Source organism: Erinaceus europaeus, chromosome 7 (assembly GCF_950295315.1).
Source record: "Erinaceus europaeus chromosome 7, mEriEur2.1, whole genome shotgun sequence".
Classification (NCBI taxonomy): Eukaryota; Metazoa; Chordata; class Mammalia; order Eulipotyphla; family Erinaceidae; genus Erinaceus; species Erinaceus europaeus.
The window spans coordinates 109,725,228-109,749,413 of record NC_080168.1 but is presented as its reverse complement, the minus strand read 5'-3'; the positions used below and the strand labels follow the sequence as shown (position 1 = coordinate 109,749,413).

At 36.6% G+C, this 24,186-nt stretch overlaps 1 protein-coding gene across 1 annotated transcript; it reads left to right on the top strand.

Annotated features, from left to right (window-relative positions):
• Positions 1-6,447: 6,447 nt before the first annotated feature.
• LOC103109121 (olfactory receptor 10A7) lies at positions 6,448-7,515 on the top strand. Its single transcript, XM_007518128.2, has one exon. It carries the CDS (start codon positions 6,565-6,567, stop codon positions 7,513-7,515), a length of 951 nt encoding a protein of 316 aa, XP_007518190.1. The 5' UTR covers positions 6,448-6,564.
• Positions 7,516-24,186: the final 16,671 nt, after the last annotated feature.

The window sequence follows — 24,186 nt, the reverse complement described above, 5'->3', positions numbered from 1 at the left end:
CCATAAGCCAGAGCTGAGCAGTGCTCTGGTGTTTCTTTCTGTCTCTCTCTGTCTGCATCTCTCTCAAAAATAAAATAAATAAAATATTAAAAAAGAAATATTTTGAATAAATATTTTTCACATAAGACAAATTGTCAACAGGTACATTAAAAGGTGTACAATATTGATGATTGTCAAAGAAACACAATTTGATTATGTTTTGAACTGTTCATATCTAATAGGAAGATTATTATTTAAAAAGATGAATAACAAATACTGATGAGGATGTGGGTAAAAGGGAATCTTTGTATACTGTTGGCGGGAAAATGAATTGATAAACTATGACAATTCTAGAAAGGCCCCTCATAAAATAACTTCTGTTCTTCTGTTTCTAAAATCTTTTCTGAAATGCTAAATGTGCCTGTCTGTATTTGAGTTTTTCAAAATGTTGATTTTTGGAATCTTCACTTCTCTGATATTAAATTTCATCTGGAAGTTTATCCTTCTCTTACAGTTTCTCTGTTTCGCATCCCCAGGTTTGACTTTTGTTTGATGTTTGCTGTCTCTTGTAATTTCTCCAATAGGTGGAATTGTAGATTAAGCTTTAGGTTTCTCCTTTATTCATCTTGAAGAGTTGGATTGAGGTAATAGGAAGACCAAGAACTCCAGTCTCAGCCTTGGTGTTGGGGGAGGGTATACTTATACTATACTGGTTCCTTTTTTCCCTCTGTGCACAAGCACCAGTCCCTTCATATAACCTTTCTCTCCCCATCTCTGTCTTCCCCTCCTTTCTCCATTTCTCTCTGTCCTACCCAGCAGCAACAACATCAATAACAACCATAATAATAACCACAACAATGATAAAAACAAGGGCAACAAAAAAGTAAAACTAATTAATTAAAAATCTCAAATGTTTATGCAGTTCTAATATATTTTAAAGAAGTAAATATTACCTTAAGTCCTACAAATAATGTGACTTTAAAAATATAATTCTATCTTTGTAGACAAGAGTATTCAGATTATTTAATAGATATAGCCCTTGGTCTAAAGCACACTAATATTTTACACAGCTTTAGATTTATGCCCTTTTATTTTTTACACATCACTTTTGTATGATTTTAATTTATAATTAACATTCTCAAAAAGCTTTATATTCTTTTAATTAATGTATGTATTTAAATTCTGAAGCTAATTTCTATTGACCAAATCATACATCGATTTAAGGCTATAATGTTTTGTGAATCATAAAAAACTCCTTCTCTCAACATCTTCCTTCAAAATGAACTCAACAAAATAAATATTAAAGCAATACTGTTTTTGATGGTGTTTTGTTTCTATTTTACCTTCAAGGCTATGCCTTTGTACAGTGCCTCCCATTAAATAGGTGAACCAAAATATTAATAGAAAAAAAATATCACCCATCTGTGTACAGGAAAGTCCAAAATTCTAACATGAATAATTTTCAGCTGGAATAATTAAAGTGAATTACTCACAAGATGGTAGTCATATATAGTGAATGCACTGTACAAATTGAATACCTCTATAGTGATATGTAGTTTATTATTTAATTTTGATTCAGAAGCATGTCATTTTTCAACTTTATTTTTATTTCATCATTACACATATTTTTTATAGTATATAGTTAACAGGCACACGTATGAATAAGGCAGACCGTTTATGTTTTCTGTCATAGTATTTTCTTGGAAATGATTAGAGATTTGTTTTAGTTATTTTAAGGAGTGTTTTCAACTCAATATTTTTTAAATGTTAAGCTATAATACCATTGCTATTTAGTTTACTTGGAAACAAAGACTAAGGAATTTCCCCCAGTATAGGAATATTCCCATTTTTTCCTTCCAGAAGAATAAAATTAGGAAGTGATAAAGTTCCCTTGGAAGTACTTGCTTTGTCCCCTGCTGAAGTGCCAGGTTAACCTTAAACTCCTGGGGCCTTTTCAAAATTTTCTCCAGAGTATTTCATTAGAATTTTTGGACTCATTCCCATCATGCTAATTTATAACTTCTTTAAGTTTATATTTACTTATAAGAGTTCTTTAGCTGATATAATGGAATTAAATGCCTTCCACAATATTGCTAGCTTATTATAAAACACATGAAGGAATAGTGTTGTGATTTTACATACTAAATTAAAAGTACAAATTACAAAATTTGAAGGACTAAAAACTAAAAAAAAAAAAAAGTCTACTTCTTTCTGGCATTACCCATGTTAGGTATGATAAAGCACTACATCTTTGGAATAATATATGAATTTTGTTTGGTATTGTTTATAATATTCTCATAGTAAAATAAATCAGCAACCAAACTAAGTTGTAAAACAATAATAACATTCATGCCAGTTATTATAAATTTTATGTGTTTGGGACTCAGAAGCTACACAGACTCCTGTGCTTAAAATGAATAGATCAATGGGGTTAGTATTTATATACTTTCCTCATAGTCATATTTCCTCATACTCTCTTCCCTAATCCAGCTTTATAGTCCTTTTCTGAACTCTGACACCATCTTCACAGACAATACCTTTAGTCTACCTGCATGTTAGTTATAGGGCTCAGGCAAAAATTAGTAAAGTCATGGGCCACGTGGAACATATCTAAAATAGACTTCCTAGCTACTTTACAAAGACCCCCTAGTTTCATTTGTTCTATTCTTACCTTTGGGTTCCTGTTTATTAAACATTTTGTATTGCTTTATATCTTTTTTGCCTTTCATTCCCCAAATAGCAGATAACATCATGATGACATCTTAACCTGTTCTGGCAGAGGACCTCACCAATGTGTCCCGGAACCTCACATCAGGTAGACTCCCCTAACCTACTAGGGAAAGATAGAAACAGGCTGGTTGTATGGATTGAGCTGCCAACGTCCATGGCCAGTGGAGAAGCAATTACTGAAGACAGATTTTCCACCTTCTACACCCCATCAAGAATTTGGTCCATAGTCCCTCAGAGGGATAAGAATAGGGGAGCTTCTAATGGAGAGGATAGGACATGAAACTGGTGGTGGGGACTGTGAGGAATTGCACCACTGTAGCCTTATAATCTTATTAATTAATCTTATTAGCTAGCTAAGAAAATTTAAAAAAATTATCAGAAAGTATCTTTTATTAAAATATTAGATATAGAATTTAAAGCTGAATTTAAAATTAAGTGAGTTTCAAGGATACAGTATAGTAAACATTTCTACCACAACTTGACCAAAGTCGAGCCCCTCAAAAGAGAAAAACAGGGAAAGTCAAAACTTATGTTCTCTTCAATAGTCTTGACATAATAATAGTTATAATTCCAGGTGATATGACCTATGTGTGTCCACTAAATCTACCCCCAAATATCTATTATGAAAATTTCTATATTGAAAGGAAGTTGTTATGCCTTGAAAAATATAGACAGTCTGATGAAAATTCTGTATTCTCCCCTATGAGGAAAAAATAGTTACTCAATTAATAGTAGTCCTTTCTTAATATCCCAGGGGTCATTTCCCAAAGGTCAGTCACATGTTTAAATAGCATAACTAAAGTATACCAACCATTTAGTGCCAATGCAAACAAAGTCTGTTTAAGCAATTTTTTTTGCTTTAGTCTGAAGATTTGGGTATTTGTAATATCAGGATCAGTTAGTATGTCTCACAAAAGCTTACTTTTTAAAAAAAAATCACTAAATTTCTAATTAAGAAGAAATGTGAAGTTTTATTTGGTAAGATATTTCTTTATGACATCTTTTTCCTTATTATTTTATAGACATAATTTTATTTGTGTATCTATACATAACAAAACATTTAAAAAAGAATAGGAGATTATGCCCATTTATGAATATAGGAATTGTTGTATGTCTAATAAAAATAAAACAAAAAATAAGGGGGTAGTTGTTCTATCTAGAAAATTTTACAATATAACAATTGTGAATTAAATTGAATAAATATGCATACATGTAGATTATAAATATATAAATTTTTAATTTAGATTCCATAGTAAGTGATTTTCCAATTTTTACTTTCTTAAATTAAAAAATTATTTAATTTTGCTTATGATTTTAGAAGATCTGGTATAGTTAGATGTGTTTATGATGATCTAAAGTTTTAGGTTGTATTCTAAATACTGACAATATGGTTATATTATGTCCATAATCATTTTATGTGAAAATAGATATTTTTGAATAAGTTGGGTAAATGAATGATAGTCTATTATTTCAGAAAATGTTAATGTTGTTCTACTTAATGGGAAAAAGTCTTTGGATTTATTGGGTATAGTCAACTAAACTAGTAAAGTAAATGTCATGAAATTATTAAAGTGTCACATAGAAAGTAAAATAATTCATTCTGTACAATGCCCTAGTATACACACACACACACACACACACACACACTGTCAATTACAATGTAAATCTATGGTATAACTGCAATATCAGTCACAGAGTCTATGTGCAATGCAATCAGTACACTTTTTATTTTATTATTAATTAAGGAGTTAGTCTATTTATTTAAACTAGAACACTGCTCAGTTCTGGTTTATGGTGGTGCTAAGGATTGAACTGGGGACCTCAGAGGCTCAAGCACATAGCCTACCTATTATTGCTTTCTGCCAACATCAATGTCAGAAATCTCAGGACATAGGGTGGCAGCATCTACAGATATGTTAAAATTTGCTTTTTAATGTAAATTCCTGATACTTTCATCAACCTTTATATACTTTTTCATTTTAGAGATGTGATATAATAGTTTTAGAACAATAACAAGTATAGAATTATTTGAAAGGATTGGTAACCATGGTAATACATATGAAACTTTATAAATGCTACTAAATATTCCAGGAATAATGTTGCTGCTATTACTGGTCATGTCAATCGGATTGAAGCACAGTTTGCAACTGTGGTAAAATTATCACAATCACTATCACATCTGTTAGCTATTATCTTAATAATTTGGATAACAATGGGATGAGCTGGGACAACTAGGATTCCTTTCGTTATCCTATTGAGAACATTTGCTTGAGAACTTACACAAAGTAAAGTAGGAAAATGACATATCATCAAAGTACATCCATTAAAAAAAAAAAAAGAACAGAATTTCTTCTGGACTGAATCAATGGGCTATGATTTTCAGTTCTTAAATTTCAAATAAAATATCAATGTAATATGATTTTTAAAAAATATTTTATTACTGAATAGAGACAGAAATTGATAGGGGTGGGCGAGGGTGAGCGGGAGAGAGACAGAGACACCTGCAGCCCTGCTTCACCACTCATGAAGCTTTCCCCCTGCAGGTGGTGGCCAGGGGCTTGAACCTGGGTCTTTGCACACTGTAATGTGTGCCACCACCTGGGCGCCAATTTAATGTGATTTTAACTATAAAACAGTGCAGTTATTTCTGGTCTAAATTAAAAAAGTAAAATGACTATTCCAATATTTACTAATACAGTATTTTTAAAAAATCATTCAGCTTAATTCCTATGTAGCATTGTAAAAAACTGTTCTTTCCAACATGTATCTGTGATCTCTAATGTTTTGATATTATTGCTAATTGAGACTTTCATACAAATATTGTGTAGTTCTACTTTTAATCGAACTTTCTAAGACCTTAGGTGTTCATAATATTTGAATTGACAGTTTTTGACAGAATTTTTAGTGAACAATAAAGCATAACTAGTTCCCAATGCTGAACATGTAGTTTTCAAATATATATTCTTTAAAAAGCATTGAATTTTCAGTGAGAGGGAGAGCAAAAGAGAATGAGAACCAGCTAATAGTTCAGGTGTACACAGTGCTGGAAACTGAATTCAGTACTTCAGACATACAAGTTGGGCACTCTAAGTGTTGAGTCAGTCACACCTTTAATCACTCAATATCAAGTTTTGGAGAAGATTGACAGTCTGCTGATAATTCAGCTAAGCTGTTCCATAATGTTTTGTGTTGGCAACCAACTGTATGGTGGTTGGCGGGGCTGGTGGGGTGGTTGGAATACTAATTTTTGAGCATATAACCACTAGTTTGTAGAGACTTGAGTTCCTTACATGGTTCTCCCAGCTAACCTTGTGATAAATGTTTTCCTTTGCTTTTTTAGTGTTTTCTTCTGATTTGAAGAATGTGAGTTTTCAATGGTAACCACCACACCAACAGTGGATAGGGCAATACTCTTGAAACTTGATAATTCTGTAAAGCAATGTTAAATCACTAAAAATAAAAAATAAATCAATAAATATAGACAGAACAAAAAAGGCTGTTACCACCGTTGAGAAGAAAATTACATTTAGGTTATAAGCAGCTAGAAAAAAATTCTATTCCCTTGATTTTATATAATTGTAAACATTCTGTTCTAGAGAAATGAAACAGTAAGACAATTGAGTACAGAGATAACTATGGGTTTTTCTCACTTTTAAGAATATATCTATAATTAGAGAATATTCTTTTACAAAATACTGTGATTTTTTTTTTTTTTACCTTCAGAGTATTGCTCAACTTATACCAGAAACTAAACCTAAGAACTCCTATGTCTTGTACATGAAAATCTGCAACGCTATTGTTGGAGCTATCTCTACAGCCCATAGTTTGATTTTTACAAAGATACTAGCCTAAATAATGGTTTGTGAAAATCACACCAGAGTCACTGAATTTATTCTTCTTGGTTTTACAAGCAACCCTGAGATGCAAATTTCCCTCTTTGTCTTATTCTTGTCCATCTATGTAGTCACTTTGTTGGGAAACTTCCTTATTGTCACAGTTACCAGTATTGACCATGCTCTTCAAACACCGATGTATTTTTTCCTCCAAAACCTATCACTTCTTGAAGTCTGTTTCACCTTGGTTATGGTGCCAAAGATGCTAGTAGACCTAGTGTCTCCAAGGAAAGTCATCTCTTTCGTAGGCTGTGGTACCCAGATGTACTTCTTCTTCTTCTTTGGCAGCTCTGAATGTTTCCTTCTCTCTATGATGGCATATGATCGCTTCGTGGCTATCTGTAAACCTCTCTACTACTCAGTCATAATGAATAGGTCTCTCTGCTTGCGGATGGCTGTAGGCTCTTGGATGTCTGGTGTTCCTGTCTCTATGCTACAGACAGCTTGGATGATGGCACTTCCTTTCTGTGGACCAAACACTGTCGACCATTTTTTTTGTGATGGACCTCCAGTGTTGAAACTTGTCACTCAAGATACAGCAATGTATGAAATGCAGGCACTAGCCTCCACACTCTTATTTATCATGTTTCCCTTTTCCCTCATTTTGATTTCTTACACTCGCATTATTATAACTATCCTGAAGATGCCCTCTGCTACCGGTCGCCAGAAAGCATTCTCCACTTGCTCATCACATCTTATTGTGGTGTCCCTTTTCTACGGAACGGCCAGCTTGACCTACCTACGACCCAAATCCAACCAGTCCCCAGAGAGCAAGAAAATGGTGTCATTGTCCTACACTGTCATCACCCCCATGTTAAACCCCATCATCTACAGCTTAAGGAACAATGAAGTCAAGGGGGCAGTTAAAAGGACAATCACTCAAAAAGTCTTTCAAAAATTAGATATATTTTGAATCCTATTGTACAGACATTTACTAAACAAGCCAGAGGCAGCAGATCACAAGCAAAAGATGAAAAGAAATGGAAGATTTGTTCTTATTCCTTTATGCCACTTAATTAATGGCCAAATATCAGTGAGAATCCCAATTAAAAACAAACAAGATAAACTCTCAAATTGGTATGGATTAAAGAAACTATATTAAATATTCAATTATTTTATTATGAATGATATGAATATTTTATTATAAATATTCCATTATTTTTATTTATTACAATGAGTAGTAGGACCACTACTCAGCTCTGGCTTATGGTGGTGCTGAAGGTTGAATGTGGGTCTCTGGGACCTCAAGCATGCAAGATGGTGCTCGCATAGGATAAATTCTCTCTCTGGTGAGGGAACTATTTGCAAAGTGGAATAGAAAGGTTGTACTTCGTATCTGGCACATAGTACATTTAATGTATATTGGCTATCTATTGACTTAAATGAGCAAAAAATAAAAAAAAAGGTAGTAGTAGCTGAAACCTAAAAATAAATGCTAAAACTAAAAGAAACTCTACCTAGAAGTAGCTCTAATCTTTCAGGGAGAAAGATAGACAACTAATTCTGTTTTCCCTTAAACTTACTTCTGGTGCTTATTCTTGGTCAAATCAAGTCCAAGACAAAAAGCAAGCACATTTATTGATGCAGTGTATAAAAGTGAGGAATCTAGGGTACAAATAACAATAGAAAATGTTAGCATGGATAAATTAAAATACCTTCCACAAACCATTTTAATGATAATGTGATACAAAGATCAATCATAAATTTTTGTTTTATTATTTTTTTTCCACCAGGTTTATCACTGGGGTTCAGTACCTACATGACTCCACTATTCCCAGGAGCCATTTTTTTTTTCCTTTGAAGCAAATGCAGCACAGCCCCACCACTCAAGAAGCTTCCCCTCTGTAGGTGGGGATCCAGGAGACTTAAACCTAGGTGGCTGCATATGAATACTTGTGTGTTCTACCTGGTGCATTACTACCTGGTCTCTACTCATGTATCATATGTGACTAAAAAAATGTATTGATATGTTACCATGCACAAGGACCCTTGTTCAAGTCCATGGTCCTCACAGGGACTGTGCAGTGGGTATGTTTCATGAGTGGAGAAATAGTGCTAAAGATTTCGCTCTCTCTCCCTGTCTCCCCCTTTGCTTTCAATTTCTCTTTCTCAATCAAAAAAAAAAAAAAAGAAGAAAGAAAAAGAAAGAAAGAAAGAAAGAAAAAAAGGCTGCTGTTTAGTGATGGATTTATCATGCAGGCACAGAACCCCGCAATAGTACTCGCAAAACAACAACAACAACAAAAAACCAAAAGGTGATAATTTGTGGTTCCCAAAAATTTATGGTGAAAAATTTGGTTTGCTGTTTTAAATGAGGCAATTTATAAAATTACTTATTTGGTGATATGATTCTGTACTTTTCTGATCATAGGCTAAGTGAATTATTATTTTTTACTAATAAGTCATTGCTATGGAGAACTTAAGCTTGTGTTTAGGGGATGATGAATTTATTCTTTACCCCTTCAAACTCTTCAAGGCTGGGACAAGAATAAAAAAAATCATGAAGTCTATTAATAAGAGAAAGAGAACAACTCATTAATTATATCTGTACTTCCTATAAACACGGAAGAGTCTCAGAAAGCCCATCTACATTGTCTTAAGCAAAGACCTGAAAGAGAGTCAGGGAAGGCGTGGGGGGTGGTAGTGAAAGAAGGAATCAGTTAAGTAAGCTCTATATCCCCCACTGAACTTCAGACATTTCCAAACATGGTACTGCTAGCCTACCTATGAAACTACATTAAAAGCAAAATGTGGGACCAGAAGAAAGCTCACCCAATGTGTTAGGTTTCTTATACAGGCATACTGTATGCTTTGAAACCCTGGTACTAATACATGGGAGTACCACAGAGTCAGGGGCAGGGCTGGTACTCTGGTGTCTCTCCCTCTCTCTGTATTTGTCTGTATTTATAGGAAATAAAAAGAAGGAATAAAATTGGCTCAGGAGAAGTGAAATTATGTCTATAGGATACTCTGGGACACACAAAAAAATGAGTCATAAAAATAATGATAATAAAGTGTCCGGCTGGCTTCGCGAGCGGAGACAGATGACCAGGGACTCATGGCTGGGTTGTACGCAGTATCTCTTTATTCATGCAGGACGCAGCACAATCTGTCCAGTACATCCAGCCATTAACAGGATCCACCACAATTCCTCTGGGATGAGATATTTCTCCCTCTAAAAGTGTCTTTCGACTCTGAGAAGTCTTTTCCAACCTGGCCACATTAAAGGTTTTTCTATGACCATCATTTGTCCAATAAAGGTTATTTCCTATCCAGTCCACAGCAATGCCTTCCACATTAACTAGATCATCTTTCAGGATAGTTTCTTGCTCTGTGCCATCTATCTTCTGCTGACCAATTAGGAAACTGGTGGTGTCAGCAAAGTAGATATAATTGGTTTCTGCATGAAAATCTAAAGCACAAGGGTTTACCAGATTTTCTATGGGGATCATGTATTCATCAGCTATTTTGGTATTCAAGTCCATTCCTCTAACAATTCCTGGGCATTCTTTCCCATAAAAGAGAAACAACTCATTCTTTGGTCTTTTACATGACCTGCCATCACTTCCCAAGTTGAAGCCAGTTCTGCAGCGACAAGTCCGTGTTTTATAATTGCTGCTGAGCAGACTGATGTGAAAACATCCCCCTGGCTTTCCATATGGGTCCACTTCACAGGCATGGCTTCTGACTGTGGGTTGTATTCTCTTTTGATAAATCCGCATTCCTCGAGCATTTTCCATTTTCATTAATGAATGAGTATCAGTGCCATTAAATCGATTTATCTTTATGATATTTGAGTTATCGGAACTGGCTGCATATAAATAGTCTTCAAAAACAGCTATACCATAAAGATGTCTGACTTGTCTGCCTTGAATAATAGTATATCTATTTTTTCCTTGATAGTCCACTACTTCCACATAGTCCAAGTAAACATCTACCCAGTAAACCAGTTTGTTGACTAGGTATAGTGCCAGTGCAGCTGGCTGCTCTGTCTTTGAATCAATTATCCTTGCTCTGTTCATCCCATCCATGTCACATCGCTCCACTTTGGCCACATTCCCACAGTCAGTAAAGAAAATTTTTCACAAGATGCCATTTCATCTGTTTGGTCTCCACAGTCATCTTCTCTGTCACACAGCCAAGCTCTGGGAATGCAGTGTCCATTTCCAAAAGAAAACTGGTCTTTCCGGCATGTTCTGGCTGCGCATGTTTCATTGGATTCATCTTCACTACTCCCACAATTCTTCTTCTAGCGTTTGCCCTTCTTCCGTAGCCAGTCAACAGCGTCAGGTTGAGCCTGATATAAAGTTTCGAGACCTCCTTTGAATCTGGAGAGGTGGCAGTCGTTGACTATGTGGGTCATAGTCTGTCTGTAGCTGCAGGGGCAGTTTGGGTCGTCTCTGGCTCCCCAGTGATGGAACATAGCGGCGCACCGGCCATGGCCTGTTCGATAGCGATTGAGGAGGGCCCAATCATAACGTGCTAGGTCAAAGCCGGGTTGAGGCTTGCAGGGGTCTGTGATGAGGTGTTTGTTCTTGACCTCAGCTGACTGCCAACTCTGTTTCCAAGAGTCTGGAACAGAGAAGTTCAGTGTAGGCGTAGGGGACCAGATTGGGTGACGAGACGTCAAGGGTTGGACAGGGTGGGCGAAGATATCCGCGTATATTGGTAGGTCCGGTCGAGCGAAGACGTGGGAAATGAACTTAGATGATGCCGCATCCCAACGAATATCTGGCGGGGCAATGTTGCTAAGAACTGGCAGCCATGGAACCAGGGTGGAACGGATGGTTCCAGAAATTATCCTCATGGAGGAACATAATTTGGAATCGACCAAGTGGACATGTGGGCTACGGAACCATACTGGGGCACAGTATTCTGCAGTGGAATAGCATAATGCCAGAGATGATGATCGTAGTGTGGAAGCGCTCACACCCCATGAGGAGCTGGCCAGTCTTGCAATGATGTTATTCCTCGCGCCCACCTTTGCTGCAGTTTTTATGAGATGTTCGTCAAATGACAGAGTGCAATCGAGATAGACTGGCTGGGCTTCATGCCTGATTTTCGAATCGTCAAGCTGCACATTAAGCTCACGCGAGGCCGAGGCATGGTGTAGATGGAAAACAGATGATACTGTTTTTTGCAGTGCTAGGGATAGTCGCCATTTTTTATAGTAATCAGATATCAGAGACATGTCTTTCGTGAGTGTTTCCTCGAGGATGTCGAACTTGGATGCCTGAGTTGCACAGCAGATGTCATCGGCGTAGATGAACTTCCTTGAAGAAGTTTCTGGGAGGTCATTGATGTAAATATTAAATAGCGTAGGAGCCAGAACAGAGCCCTGGGGGAGGCCACTTGAGATAAGTCTCCATCTGCTAGACTTGTCACCCAGATGCACCCGGAATCTTCTGTTTTGGAGAAGAAATGATATAGTGTTGGCCACCCACGGAGGCAGGCATCTTGAGATCTTGACTAGGAGACCACGGTGCCAGACCGTGTCATAGGCTGCTGTGAGATCAACAAAGACAGCACCCATCTTTAAATTCTTCTGGAATCCATTTTCAATGTAAGTTGAGAGGGCCAGGGCTTGTTTGCAGGTAGATCTTCCTGGGCGGAAACCAGCTTGGGCGGGTGATAGGAATTTCTCTGTAAGAGGAGAAATACATGACAGAAGCAGCCTCTCAAGGAGTTTGTAACACACGGAGAGGAGAGAAATTGGTCTATAGCTGGCGGCCAGTGTTGGGTCTTTCTTTGGTTTCAAAACTCCCACAATCATTAGCACCATCACAAAGCCATCTCGTGAGGATACAACGATTATTCTTGCATTTAAACTGATCATCAGGACAGGTGTGATTGAAACAATTTATTGGATCTTCATCACTTCCATCCAGACAGTCATCATCACCATCACATTTCCACCTTTTTTGGATACAGTGTCTGTTTTTGCAGCGAAATTCTCCAGAGTTGCAAATGTGAGGCATTACTTCTCCAGGGTTAAACATGCAAGTTGTTCCATGCTCATCCAAAAGTTGATTATCAGCACAAGCACATACTCGACTACCTGGAATGGCCAAGCACAGGGTACTACAGCCCCCATTATTTACTCGACACATATTGTCACCTTGCTGCTTTGGTGGATCGTAAATCTGAAGCCGAAATAGGGGTGGTCTTTCACGCCTCAACAATGTCACCTCACTGGTTATCAAGTCTAGCTGAAAAATGGAACCATTCATATAATCAGTCCAGAAAATATAATTCCCATGATGTGATAATCCAAAAGGATGATTCAGTTCTTTCCTGCTGTAAACAACCTTCCTGTGAGTTCCATTCAAAAACACTTTTTCAATATGATCATAATAGGCATCACACCAGTATAAACTGTTGGTCTGAGAGTCCAGAGTTAAACTATTTGGCCACAGCATCTTTGAAGTCACAAAAATCTGCCGATTGAAGCCATCCATCCAGGCCTTCTCGATCCTTCCCACGCTGTCATCTATTTTATCTTCCTCCCAATCAATAAAGTACATGTTGAGGTATGACCCAAGAAATAAGATCCTATTATATTATATTTGCCTTTTCATAAAAGATAACTTAGTATCAGAAAAGTTAAGTAGCTTAACAAGGTAAAGTATTATGGGGAAGCCCCTGGGAAGGGTGGTCCTGGCTTGTGGAGCACTGGATTAAGCATACATGTTACCATGTGCAAAGACCCAGGTTTGAACTTTCAATCACCAACTACTGGGGGGTCACTTTAGGAGTGATGAAGCAGTTCTGCAGGTGTCTGTCTTTCTCTTTCCTTCTCTAATTCTCTTTTCCTCTTTAATTTCTTTCTGTCCTATCAAATAATATGGAAGGAAAAAAAAAAGAATAAATGGCAACCAGGAGTGGCGGATTTGTAGAGTCAACACCAAGCCCAGTAATAGACCTTGATACAGAAAAATAAATAAATAAATAAATAATAATTATGGGGAGGTGGCTACAACAATTTGAATGCATACTGATTTTGAAATCCAATATATCACTCTCTCAAAAATAATTGTATTCATATCCTTACCATAGATAATTCATCATTTATTTGGATGTTTGACCTTAAAAACAACAGAGATGAAATAGGCAGTTATTAATTCTGAATATACAATTTACATATAACATATATAATAGCATTCCATATTGTATGTTTTAATTAGTCAATGCTTGTCCTGAATAGTACAACTTTTTCTTTATTTTTGCTTATTTGTTTGTTTTTGGATAGAGCTAGAGAAAGGCAGTGAAATAGGCCACAACACTGTATCTTCCTTCAGTGCTGTGAGGAGTTGGACTTGAACCTGGTTGGGTCATGCACATGGCAAAATAATATGCTATCCTAAGAAGCTATTGCATTTTTTTTTCTTCTTTAAATAGTGACCATAGGTGCCAGGCAGTGTGCAAGGACCTGGGTTCAAGTTCCTGGTTTCCACCTGCAATGTGAAATGCTTCACAAACAGTGAAGTAGTGCTGTAGGTGTCTCCCCCCACTTTTTTTTCCTCTAGGGTTATTGCTGGGGCTAGGTGGCTGCACCAGGAATCCACTGCTCCTGGAGGCTTTTTTGTTTGTCTGTTTGTTTTGGTTTTTGCCTTTTGTTGTCCTGGTTTTGTTTGTTTGTTTTTTATCTTTGTTGTGGTTATTATTATTGTTGTTGGACAGGGTAGAGAGAAATCAAGAGAGGAGGGGAAGACAGAGAGTGGGGAGAGAAAGATAGACAACTACAGACCTGCCTCACCACTTGTGAGGCAACCCTCCTGCAGTGGGGAGCAAGGGGCTCCAAATGGGATCCTTATGTGGTCCTTGTGCTTTGCACCATGTGAGCTTAACCTGCTGTGCTACTGCCAGACCCCCTCTCCCTCCCTTTCTATCTTGTCCCTTCCTTCCTGCTCAGTTTCTCTCTCTATTCAAAATAAATACAATAAGGTATTTAAAAAGAACAAAACAAAACAAATAACGACAACAAAAGTCCCAGTAGCTACAAATGTCATTTGACTGAATTTATTAGTAAAGTCCCTGAAAATGACTCATACAAAAGCATTGCAGGTGGAGTGTTTTGAATCTAATGACAAAAACAAATACATATATCAATTTGTAGGGAATATATTAGAGACAGAGAAATAATTTCCTTTATAATATATTAGATATGAGTCATGTGTGAGTGTATATATTGTCAGCATCGAAAGAGGCTGCCGATTTTACTTTTCTATTTACTCCTCAAACTCTTTTTTCAAAGGTTTATTTTTTTCAAAGGTTTATGAGAGAGGAAGACTTGAGGGATCAGAATACTGCTCAATTCTGCCAGATAGAGGGTTCCAGAGATCAAACTCTGAGCTCCTTTTTAAAATTTAAACACTTATCTTGGCTTTAGAAATTGTTTCTTATTATTTAATTTACTATCTCCATGAGTTTGCTAGAAAATTGATATTTGTTTTTTTCATATAAAAGAGAAGGTTCAAAAAGTTCTACAATACAAATATTTGACTACAACAAATAATAAACTATGGATTATAAATAGAATAGCTGCTAGCAGATGGGTTAGAAATTTTCATAAACAAATGTCCAAGAGAAATTTAAATTTAGATTGAAAGTGAGACATATTTCTTATCCACAATGAGCAGAGAGGAAGGGAAAAACAGAGAAGTATAGTTAATTTTCAAGTTTATTAGCATTTGTTTGGCATGGGGAGATAGCATAACAGTTATGAAAAAGACTCTATTGCCTGAGGCTCTCAGTTTAAATTCTCAAACCACCATAAACCAAAGCTGAGCAGTGCTTTAGTCTTTCTCTCTCTCTCTCATTAAAATAAAACAAACACTATTAAAAATATTTTTAAAATCAGCATCTCCTTTTTTTTCTTATACACTTGCTTATATATTTTATGAATTTTAGGTTTGTGTTTTTTTTCTTTGAAAAAAATGTATTGTGTGTGCATGTGAGAGAGGTGGGGGCAGAGAGCAAAACCAGAGTAGCTTTCTGGCATAGATGGGACTGGATGCTGGGTTCAAGCTCCTGGTTCTTACTGCAGGAGAAAGCTTCAGGAGAGGCAAGGCAAAGCTGTGGGTGTCTTTTGTTCTCTCTCCCTCTCTCCCAGTTTCTCTTTGTCTCTACCAAAAAATGGCCAAATAAAAAATATTAAAAATTAAGACACTCTGCAAAAGAGAAAGACTCAATAGAGGGTGGGAGTTTTTTAAATCATTTTATTGTGGGGGTTAATGATTGGTACGTGGGCACAATTTTACATCTTTCTATGATAAGCATGTGCAAAACATTCTGACCCTCAGTTTTGATCCTTTTTCACTATCACACATCAGGACCCAACATCCTAACTACCCTTACCTGCCCCTTCTTCCCCAGTCCTTTGGTTTGCTGCAATATTACCCACTCCCCAATTGAGGCTTTACTTTCTGTTTTCCTACTCAGTCCTTATTTCTTAAGTTCTATTTATAAATGAAATCATCTGCTACTTGTCCTTTTCTTTTTCACTTCACTCATTTAATATGAAGTTTTCAAATTGCATCCAAGATGAGGCAAAGGAAATGACTTCATAATTTTTAACATCTGAGTAATACTCAATATTGTACATATCCCACTACTTTCTTAGCCACTCATCTGTCACTGGACATTTGGGTTGCTTTCAAGTTTGGCCTATTACAAATTGTGCTGCTATGGACATAGGGCTAGGGTATAGATGGCTTTGGATAGTTTTTTAAAATATTTATTTATTCATTTATTTATTTATTTCCACTTTGTTGCCCTTGTTGTTTTATTGTTGTAGTTATTATTATTGTTGTTATTGATATTGTTGTTATTGGATAGGACAGAGAGAAATGGAGAGAGGAGGGGAAGACAGAGAGGGGGAGAGAAAGATAGACTCCTGCAGACCTGCTTTACTGCTTGTGAAGCAACTCCCTTGCAGGTGGGGAGACTTGGGCTCACACAAGGATCCTCAAGCTGGCCATGTGCATTTAAGCTGCTGCACTACCACCCAACTGACTCCCCTTGTATTTGCTTTTGTTGTTTTTCCCCATGGGGTTAATACCCAAGAAAAAGATTTCTGGGTCTTACACTAGGTCCATTTCTAGTGCTCTGAGAAGTCTCCAGACTGTTTTTCACAAGAGTTGGACCAATCTGCAGTCCCACTAGCAGTGCAAAATAATTTCTTTTTTCTCACATCTTCATTAACATTTGTAGTTTCTGTCCTTTCTAATATATGGCAACCTCATAGGTGTAAAGTTATCACATTATCACTGCTGTTTTTATTTGCATTTCTCTGATAATCAGTTGCCTTGAGAAAGTCTTATCAGGTTGTTTAGCCTGATAAAAATGCACCAAATATTTTGTTATTTTTTTCCAAAGGCACAGGTGGCAAATAAGGACATGGAAGTATCTGATATTTTGAATATATTGTAGAATCTAATTTACTTATTTTGCAGTGGATTTTTGCACCTATGCTCATGGAAATATGACCTGCATTATGTATGATTATTAAAATAGAAATTAAAACAACAGTGAGAAGTCACTATACATACATTAGAAATTCAACATCTGGTATATTGGCAATATTTGCTGATGAGAACATGGAGCTATGGGGACTCACATTCATTGATTGTGAGACAATAGTACAACTACTTTAGAAAGTTGTTTGGTTGGGAGTTGGGCGGTAGCACAGCAGGTTAAGCGCACGTGTCCCAAAGCACAAGGACTGGCATAAGGATCCCCGTTCAAGACCCCAGCTCCCCACCTGCAGGGGAGTCACTTCACAAGCAGTGAAGCAGGTCTGCAGGTGTCTGTCTTTCTCTCCCCCCTCTGTCTTCCCCTCCTCTCTCCATTTCTCTCTATTCTATCCAGCAAAGATGACAACAATAATTACTACAATAAAACAAGGGTCACAAAAGGGAATAAATAAATAAATATTTTAATAAAAAAAAGAAAGTTGTTTGGTCAATGTGATTATAGCAGTGACTATTGTTTTCTTAAACTCTAAGACAGCAGGAACCTCCTGCTTCCACTATAGAGCCTATATCTCCCCCACCCCCAGTCCTGGAACCTCTAGGGTGGGGCTCACTTTCCTGCATGCTTCTCTCAAGTCATACTAAATGATATTGCATCCACTGATCCCAACCTAACCACTTCAGCATGATTCACTTCAGACTGTGTCCAGAGATGTCAGGCATGGAATGTCAACCCTTCACCCTCATTACTCGGGTGAGACCTTTCCTTTCATGGTATTCTCTAATTCCATTCCAGGAGGTTCACTTCCTAACAAAGTCCCACAACCTAGATATAAACCAGGTACCATAAGATACAGCATATGTTCACATGGATCCGTAAATTAGGGCAAAAAATATACCTGAAAGCAAAAATACACAATAGTCTGTAGTGAGTCAGTATCAAGTTCATAATGAAATAGTGTCTACTTAGACTTAGATACCCTCCTCACCTATTTCCTATTACAGTTCTAATACTCACTCCAAAGCTAACCTCATCAAAGCAAGGACTGCAAATGCTGAATAAGGGAAAGAGACTGGCATACTTCAACTCTTTAGTCACTCACTATCAGGCCATTCCATCAGCTGGGGCCCTAATCTGGCAGTCCTGTGATTCCCAGACAGACTTCATGGGCCTAGAACTAAATCCCTCTCTCCATTATTACTGGTCATCTCTATTAGGAACAGCAAAATAGACCCCTTTGTGGGCCCCCATAGGACCTTGCCATAAACTTGGATCAACAATGTTAGAGAATGTTCCATATTCTGAAGGGAGGATGGACAACATACTCTATGCTACACCTGAGGAAGATGGGTCGGTATTGGGCTAGCATGGAATGTTCCTACTCATGACTACAGAATGTGAGCTCAGATCTAGAGGGATGCAGAAGTCACATAGGCTTCTAAGCTAATTATGGGCCTCAGATCACATCAAATCGATGGGGTTTATAGTCAACAATATTTATACCCCTTTCCCATATTAAGGAGCTACTCTGTCCCTGATCCAGCTTTCTGGTCTTTTTTCCAGCCATGACATCATCTCCCCAGACAATAACTTGGATCCACTGGCATATCAGATTTCAGGCTCAGGGGCAAAAAGAAAAAGGAAAAAAACGAACAAAAAAAAACTAGAATAGCCACAGGCCCTTTGGAATTTAACTAAATTATACCTATAAGCTATCTACAAAATGGAGGACCCCCCCACCCCAAATCTTCACCTGCACTATTAGGTCCATGATTGGTCAACAATTTGTTTGGCTTTGTATGCTAACTCTCTTTTCAGCCAATAGGTTCCATATGCTAGCAGGATGCCGACCAGACTTCAGTGAACAGACAACCCCACCAATGTGTCCTGGAGCTCTGCTTCCCCAGAGCCCTTCCCCACTAAGGAAAGAGAGAGACAAGCTGGGAGTATGGATGGACCTGTCAATGCCCATGTTCAGTGGGGAAACCATTACAGAAGCCAGACCTTCCACCTTTGGCATCACACAGTGACCTTGTGTCCATACTCCCAGAGGGCTAAAGAATAGGAAAGCTATCAGGGGAGGGGATGGGATACAGAGTTCTGGTGGTGGGGATTGTAGGAAGCTGTACAGCTCTTATCCTATGGTTTTGTCAATGTTTCCTTTTTATAAATAAAACATTTTTTAAAAAGTTGTTTGGTGACTTCTTATATAGCAAAAACACTCTTTAATTTTGAGAATTGAATTTCTCTTTTAGTTCTATTTATTATTTTTATTGAGGAAATATTATTTATTAAGACTGTAGTTGTCTCAGGGTTATAGTTTTATACCGCTCCAAAAAAAAATGTTTCATACCACCAAAGTGCTGTCTCCCCATAACCTCTTCTGCCTTGCCCTAAGAACCTCAGCAAGCACAGGCTAAGAACTGAACAGCTTTTCATTATTTCCTTGCTTTGATGAAACATTTTCTTACCATTTCATAATTACATATATTGCTATTTACATAAAGGGATACATGTTCACATAAATTGACAAATTAGGAATAAAATCAGCCTTCCTTTAGTAGGTAGATGGAAAACTAAATTCCGGTTCAATTAGACAATTAAATATTTAATTCAATCTTAGAAATAAATGAACTATCTATAAAATAACATGGAAGAGACTTGAAAAAGCATAACATTAAGAGGCCAATAAAAGTGGCTTGACACTGTAAGATACCAACTATATGACATTCTGGGAAAGGTAAAGCAACAGAGTGAAATATGGTTTCCAAGGGCTGACAGTAAAAGAGAGAAAGACAGTATAGATAACTTTAATTTTTTTATTATATTTATTTTATTGAATAGAGACTGCCAGAAATTGAGATGAAGGGGGAGAGGCAGAGAGAGACAGATAGACCTGAATCCCTTCCTCACCACTTGTGAAGCTTTTTCCCTGCAGGTGGGCACTGGGGGCTTGAACCTGGATCCTTGTGTGTTGTAATGTGCACTCAACCAGGTGACCCAACATCAGTCCCCAAAGAAGTTTAAGGCAATGAAGATGCCTTGCATAATACTATGACAGTATGTGTCACATATATTTGTCTAAAACTATAGATTGTAGCAATTCAACAGTGAACTACAAATGCAAACTATGGATTTTGGGTGACTATAGTGTGCCAATGAAGGATTATCAATTGTAAAAAAAAAATATGCCACACTGCTAGGGGCTGTTTTATTTTTATTTATTGTGAGATAAAGAGAATTTCACATAAGAGAAAGATAGACACAGAAAGAAGCAAGAGTACCATTCTAGATTATGTGGCACTAGGAATTAAACCAAGAACCACAGGTTTGCAAGTCCTGTACTCTACCACCTGAGATGCTTTGCTGGGGAATCTTTTGATTTCTTTTTTCCCTTCAGGATTTTTTCTGGGCTTCACTATAAATCCTCCGCTCCTGGAGGCCATTTTCTCCCCCATAGGAGAAATTGAGAAGGGAGGGAGAGATAGAGAAGTAGAGAAAAAGAGACTTCTGCAACCTGCTTCACTGCTCCTGTAGCTTACCCCTGAGCAGGGGCTCAAATCCGGATCTTTCTGCAAATCCTTGTGCTTTGTACTAAGTGTGCTTAACCAGGTGTGCTACCATCTGACCTGGGGGAGGGGTCTTTTAAGTTAAGGACATATTGTAGCTATGGAGTACAGAGATACATAGAATATCTGTACGTAGTCTTTCAATTCTGTTTTAATATCAAGAATGTTGAAAATTGTCTGCGGAGGTTGTTGTATGGGTACACAGAACTTTGGTGGTACGTATGATATGGAACTATACACTATAATATTGCAAGGCTAAATCCCACTATTAACTAAAAATAAAAAATGAGAAAAAATGTCTTTCAAAGTAGTCAGTTTCTATTCAAATTTTCTAGAAACATTGGATCTAGGTAGTATTCTCACAACAATTATGGATGACAGAATGTAGATTGCTTACAGGAAATCAAATCAATCATTGGTAGTCATACTTCTCAGTTTTTTTTTTATTTTCCCTTTTGTTTCCCTTTTTAAAATTGTTGTTGAAGTTATTGTTATTGATGATGTTGTTGTTATATAGGACAGAGAGAGATAGAGAAAGGAGGGGAAGACAGAGTGGGAGAGAAATACAGAAACCTGCAGATCTGCTTCATCATCTATGAAGTGAATACCCTACAGGTGGGGATCTGGGGGCTCAAACCATTGTCCTTACTCAGATCCTTGGGCTTTGCACCACATACACTTAACCTGCTGCACTACCACCCGACTCCCACTTCTCAGTTCTTTTCTTAACTGCTATTTCTTGTAAACATTCCTAATCCAATAATCATACTGTTAAAATAACTCTATGGGAAATTCAGAATCATTTTTTCACATTTCTAATTGTCACTGAGAGTTACTCTTTCTGGTTAGAAAAACTACCTATGGTTCAGGGGAGACAGCATAGTGACTATGCAAAAGTATTTCATGCCTGAGGCTCTGAAGTTCCAGGTTTAATTCCAGCACTACTGTATGCCAGAGTTAAAAAAAAGTGCCCAGATTTAAAAAAACAAAACAAAACTACTAATACTTATTAAATCAAATTTTTATTGGACTGACTTTTGCGTCACGCTTAGCTTGACTGAGTCCCTGGCTATACTGATAAATGGAACAGGTCATTTTTAAAGTCTGGATAGAAGAAAAAATAAATTGAACTAACCAGGGAGTTCAATGTCTTCATTAGATAACTGTGGCTTATAGAACCAGATAGAAGACATACTACCAAAATGATAGAGAGAGAAATGGTATTTTTTAAATCTTTCTTACATTTTTTTCTTTGTTTTCCTCATCTTTCTTATCATACATAATATCTTGAGGTTCTTTAGTTCTTCTGTTTGGTGTTCGTATTCAGTTACTCTTATTGCTATAATTTAAATCTGTTACCATATGACTTGCATTTTTTATGGACAACTACAGTATAATTTCAATCATATGAGCAATATAAAACTGAAACACATGAGCTTTTTATTTTTTTACTTAAAATTTATATGTATTTATATTTTGTTTGATTTTCACATGAACTTTTTTTTTTCTTAATGTCAAACTGTCAGTAAGACTTTGGGAAAACTATGGTGGTTATCCTTAGGGGGAAGGAGGAGAGCTGGCGGGGGGGGGGGCAGGAAATTGTGGTGGTATGGAACTATACCCCAGTAATCTTAGGATCTTGTAAACCATTATTAAATCACAAACAAAATACATTTATTAAAAGGTAAAGCACACAAAAACAGATTTGAATTCTGTCTCTCTTACTAGCCATGTGACATGGGATAACTTACTGTAGACTTGTTTTTATTATACAAGATTAGATTATGCTATATTGGACCAGTGTAACAACTCATTTATATAGGGCACTGTTTTTGCCATGTGTGAGACCCATGTTCAAGTCCAGCCTTTACTTACACTGAAGGAAGTTGCAGTGTTGTACTCTCATTATCTGACTCTCTCTTTGTTAAAGGAAGAAAACAAGGTAGGAAGGAAAGAAGGAAGGAAGGAAGGAAGGAAGGAAGGAAGGAAGGAAGGAAGGAAGGAAGGAAGAAAGAAGAGACAGAAAGAGGAAAGGAGAAAGAAAAAGAAAAAAGAAAGAATACTGAGTATTCCGGAGAAAGAGCTCACTTGGATAGTGTACTGCTTTGTTATGTGCACAACCTGGGTGCAAACCAGATCCCCACTACACTGAAGGAAACATTCGTACTGTGGTCTCTCTCACTCTTTCTCTGTCTCTCTACTTTTCTGTCTCTCTGTCTATCTCAAAATTTTTGTTTTATTGCATAGGAGAGAATCCAGGTAAATCATGTTACAGGTATTCTTTTTTAAATTTTTGCATATATCTGTGACTACATCTATGTCTAGGTTATTTCTGTCATAGACCAGTATTCAATAACTAGTAATTCTTATTAGTGATCTCAATAGTGTTAAATAGTAATTTCTAGGCACTTACAGTATAATAGCTCAGAAGTTAGAAAGGAATTCTTGTTACTTAATTTTCTTGTTTGTATTTATAATTAGATTGTTTGCTTCTAATAAAAATAGATTTTAGTTTATTGTTTTCATAACTGATATCACTATTTTAGCCATTTTATTATAAAATATTATTAAAGTCATTTCAAATAAAATAGTCAATTATCAATATTGTCATGTAATATAAGGAGCGTTTTTTTAGAACAAAAAAATAGTTGGAAGGTAACAAAAGTAATGTATTTAAGTCACATTTTGCTCATAATCAAAGCTACCTATATTTGATGTACATACATAATTCAAAGTGTTTTCACTTACATAGAGTATAATATAAATGTATAAAAATTATATAAATTTTATTACACTACCATGATATGAACTTTATTCTTTTATGTCACAAGACAAACATAACATTGCTACTTTAATCTGAAGCTTACACTTTTGAATATCTTTGGGAGGAAAAACAAGTGAATATGAATGTCAAGATAGAAAATCCCAGGGAAAAATACAAACATACAATAATTTTAAAGTGTTAAGACTTAGAGAAGATTGATTATAGGAACAAAATACGTGGCAATATGTGAAAGTAGTTAATTCTCAATGAACTGACAAGAAAAAAAATGACTGAAGTGAGATTTCCACTCTACATTTAAGTAAAAGAACATTAGAAGTCATCAATTTTTAGAATATTTCTAATGATAAATAATATATAGTTTTGATATTCCCACGGAAGTCACTATCAAGAGCCAGCAGAAAATGGAAGCAACATGATACTTCTTTAAAAAGTGGAAGGACAAGCATGACTATATACTATTAGTATAATTAGGAAATTGAGTCCAAATATATGCACTTCTCTTGCAAGTTTCTTTTATTTTTTATTATCTTTATTTATTGGATAGAGACAATCAGAAATTGAAAGGGAAGAGGATGACAGAGAGGGAGACAGAGAGACACATGCAGCACTGCTTCACCACTCGTGAAAATTTCCCCTACATGTGGGGAACGGGGGCTCAAACCCAGGTCCTTGAACACTGTAACATGTGCTCAACCAGGCGCACCACCACCGGGCCCCTCTTGCAGATTTCTTTATTAATTCATTTCCATTATATTTC